The 2683-nt window shown below is 38.6% G+C and overlaps 1 protein-coding gene across 1 annotated transcript; it reads right to left on the reverse strand.

The window, feature by feature from the left end:
- Positions 1 to 1276: 1276 nt before the first annotated feature.
- Positions 1277 to 2225, reverse strand: LOC106624605 (forkhead box protein I3-like). The gene has a single exon (XM_014244353.3). The coding sequence runs from the start codon at positions 2153 to 2155 to the stop codon at positions 1463 to 1465; it is 693 nt and encodes a 230-aa protein (XP_014099828.1). The 5' UTR covers positions 2156 to 2225; the 3' UTR covers positions 1277 to 1462.
- Positions 2226 to 2683: the final 458 nt, after the last annotated feature.

Here is a 2683-nt window from a genome sequence, read left to right on the forward strand (position 1 = left end):
CCAGCAACCAAACAAATGCACTTTTGAAAGGATGCCGGCAATACAATCCATTTTGAATTTAACCTGCCTTTTTTACGATTTCTTACGCGAAATAAGGTGGCGGAAGTGATGTCGTCCGCTGGTAACTTCTGTGTGCCAACATCAAGTGAGAGCTCCACACAGCATGTGTGTATATTTGGACGTGTCTGTATGTGCTCCGCAGGCATTGGAGCACGAATAATTCAATTCTCCATGGAATGCTGACACAAGTAGTATGTGCGCAAAAACACTGAACCATAGCAGAGCAAGAAAACAGTGAGCAAGAAATTATTCCATGCAATATAACATAGCAGTGGGAATTGGGAGGCGGCAAAAGCGGCGAATATCGCAAACATTCATCACAGTAATCATTCGCGGCACAACGTGAATGCAAGACGAATCGCGTTTGCTGTACATATGTGTGTGTGTGTGTTTTTTTTTACTGATGAATCTGTAAATATATGCACGTTTTGGTGGCAGGATGCGTCAAATAAAGAACGAACAGCAGCTTGACTTTTGTACATTTTGCGCCATTGAATATTGCAGCGTGTTGCAAAGTGTTAAGCGAATTAAATAAATGAAGCAAAGGAGTTGGAAAATCAAGAATCACCAAAACTTTAATGGTCGATGCAGATTTTTTGAGCATAACTGTTGTTAAATATTCGAGATGTCTTCATAGTATGACCACTGATGAAATATTGGACAGGGTAGAGGAGTAACGGAGAACAAGCAGTCAATACTAGATTAAAACTCACAGGCCTGAAAAGCTTGGAATGGAATAATAATGCGAAGTTTAACAGACTTACTAAATTTTTGCGTGACCTATTTTTTATATGTGGTCAGTAGTTATTGAATAAAGCCATCCATCACTTCAAAAATGACGGACTTTTCTCGAAGGTTCTACTTCCAACAAATATTTATAGCTGTCAAAGCAACGCAGATTTTTGAAAGTCAAACGACTATCTAAAAATCTTCTCAAGAATTTTAGACTTTACCACGGCAAAGATTTAAAGCAGCAAGTTCAACAAATGCCGTATAACTAAATATGAGAGAGTAAAAATCACATCACATGCGAAGAGAGTCATGAAGTTGTCAATAAATTTAATTCCTTCTCATCTCAAACAATCATTACAGAATATACAATAATAGAAAAGGCAAACTTAAGGAATTCAAAATATTACCTGACTTCTACCAACACGGCTAATTTTAATAAGAAAAATAAAATTATTATATCTTTTGTCTTTTATTTCACATTTTATTAACTTATAATATTATTATATCTACTATAATTCTTAAACTAATATCACAAACTATTAGAGTGTATAAGTCAAATAGCACTTTCTTTCTGATATACTTCTGCGTACCACTGTTGAGCATGTTGCTGCTGCAGTTGCTATTGTAATATAACCGCTTGTAATACAAAAACACTGTTCCGACATTTTACTTAGGCTGATATTTGCTGAGTGCTTAGAAAAGCGATTTGTTGTTGGTGGAAAACATATCTTTGATAGACTTCCTGATACTGCTGTTGTTGCAGTACTGTGAGTTGTTGCTGTAGAAGTTGCGATTGTTGCAGGTGGTATTGGTACCAGCCATGTTGTTCCTGCATTGCCTGAGCCAACATAGACTGTTGGACACCCTGTATCTCGTGCGGCGTGGGGAAATACACAGCATTTGGTGCCTGCGGATGTGGCACACCATTCAGCAACACCCCGACCCCGGTCCCACTGCCAACAATCTTTTGCTGAGCATGAAGTGCTCCTACCTCTGGACTAATGGCCCAATAATTTCCACGCCCAGGATCGCTCATAGGTCGTGGAATTTTACAGAAGCAGGAGTTCGTGCTCAGCGTCTGCCGTATCTGATTCTGCCAACCCTGCTCATTTTTCCTGTAGTAAGGGAAGTTTTCACTGATCCAGTTTTGTATAGAACTCAACGTCAGTTTGCCCTCAGGACTGCTACGTATCGCCATGGTCACCAACGCACTGTAAGTGTAGTTAGGTCGACTTACACAGTTGTCTTCGTTAGACGACATCGAATCGTCGTCAGATGGTGGTGGTGTCAGCGCTGTGTTGGTACCGTCATTGGTCGCTAACAAACTACGAATTGAGAAGTTGGATTCCAAGTGTTGGGCCATTGTGTATAAATTTTTAAAGAGCTGAGTGGTTGCGAGGTAAATTAAATTCTCTAGTGATATTCTATTTGGAAGCCAAAAGATGACTGATGACTTTTGCTTTAAAGTTTCTCGTATTTATACCCAAAGGTATTTTTCTGTTGTTATAACTTTCACTAAATTAAACTAATGTCAAAAGTGCGGTTACAAAATCAAGGTCGGGAAAAGTATAATAACTGACATAACCGATATATAATAATGTCAAAAAGGCTTTTGTTCTAAAGTTTAGTAACGCAAAAATAATGGAGATCGAAAACAATAGAAGATAGACTATCTAACCTAGTCCTTACAAAAAATTATTGTAGAGAAATTTAGTAATGTCATCTCAGGTAAAAGAGCGACGCTGAGTAAAAATCGTTAGCGTACTAAGTGACCTTTTCTTTGATGGCTAAGAACAACAGGCAGGTAGGCGTGTGACGCTTACATTTGAGTGGTGAATATTGAGAAACATTTCAGCAGATGGTAGATATTTCAGGAACCCACAATTAGCGG

Source organism: Bactrocera oleae, chromosome 6, assembly GCF_042242935.1.
Source record: "Bactrocera oleae isolate idBacOlea1 chromosome 6, idBacOlea1, whole genome shotgun sequence".
In the NCBI taxonomy this organism is placed as follows: Eukaryota; Metazoa; Arthropoda; class Insecta; order Diptera; family Tephritidae; genus Bactrocera; species Bactrocera oleae.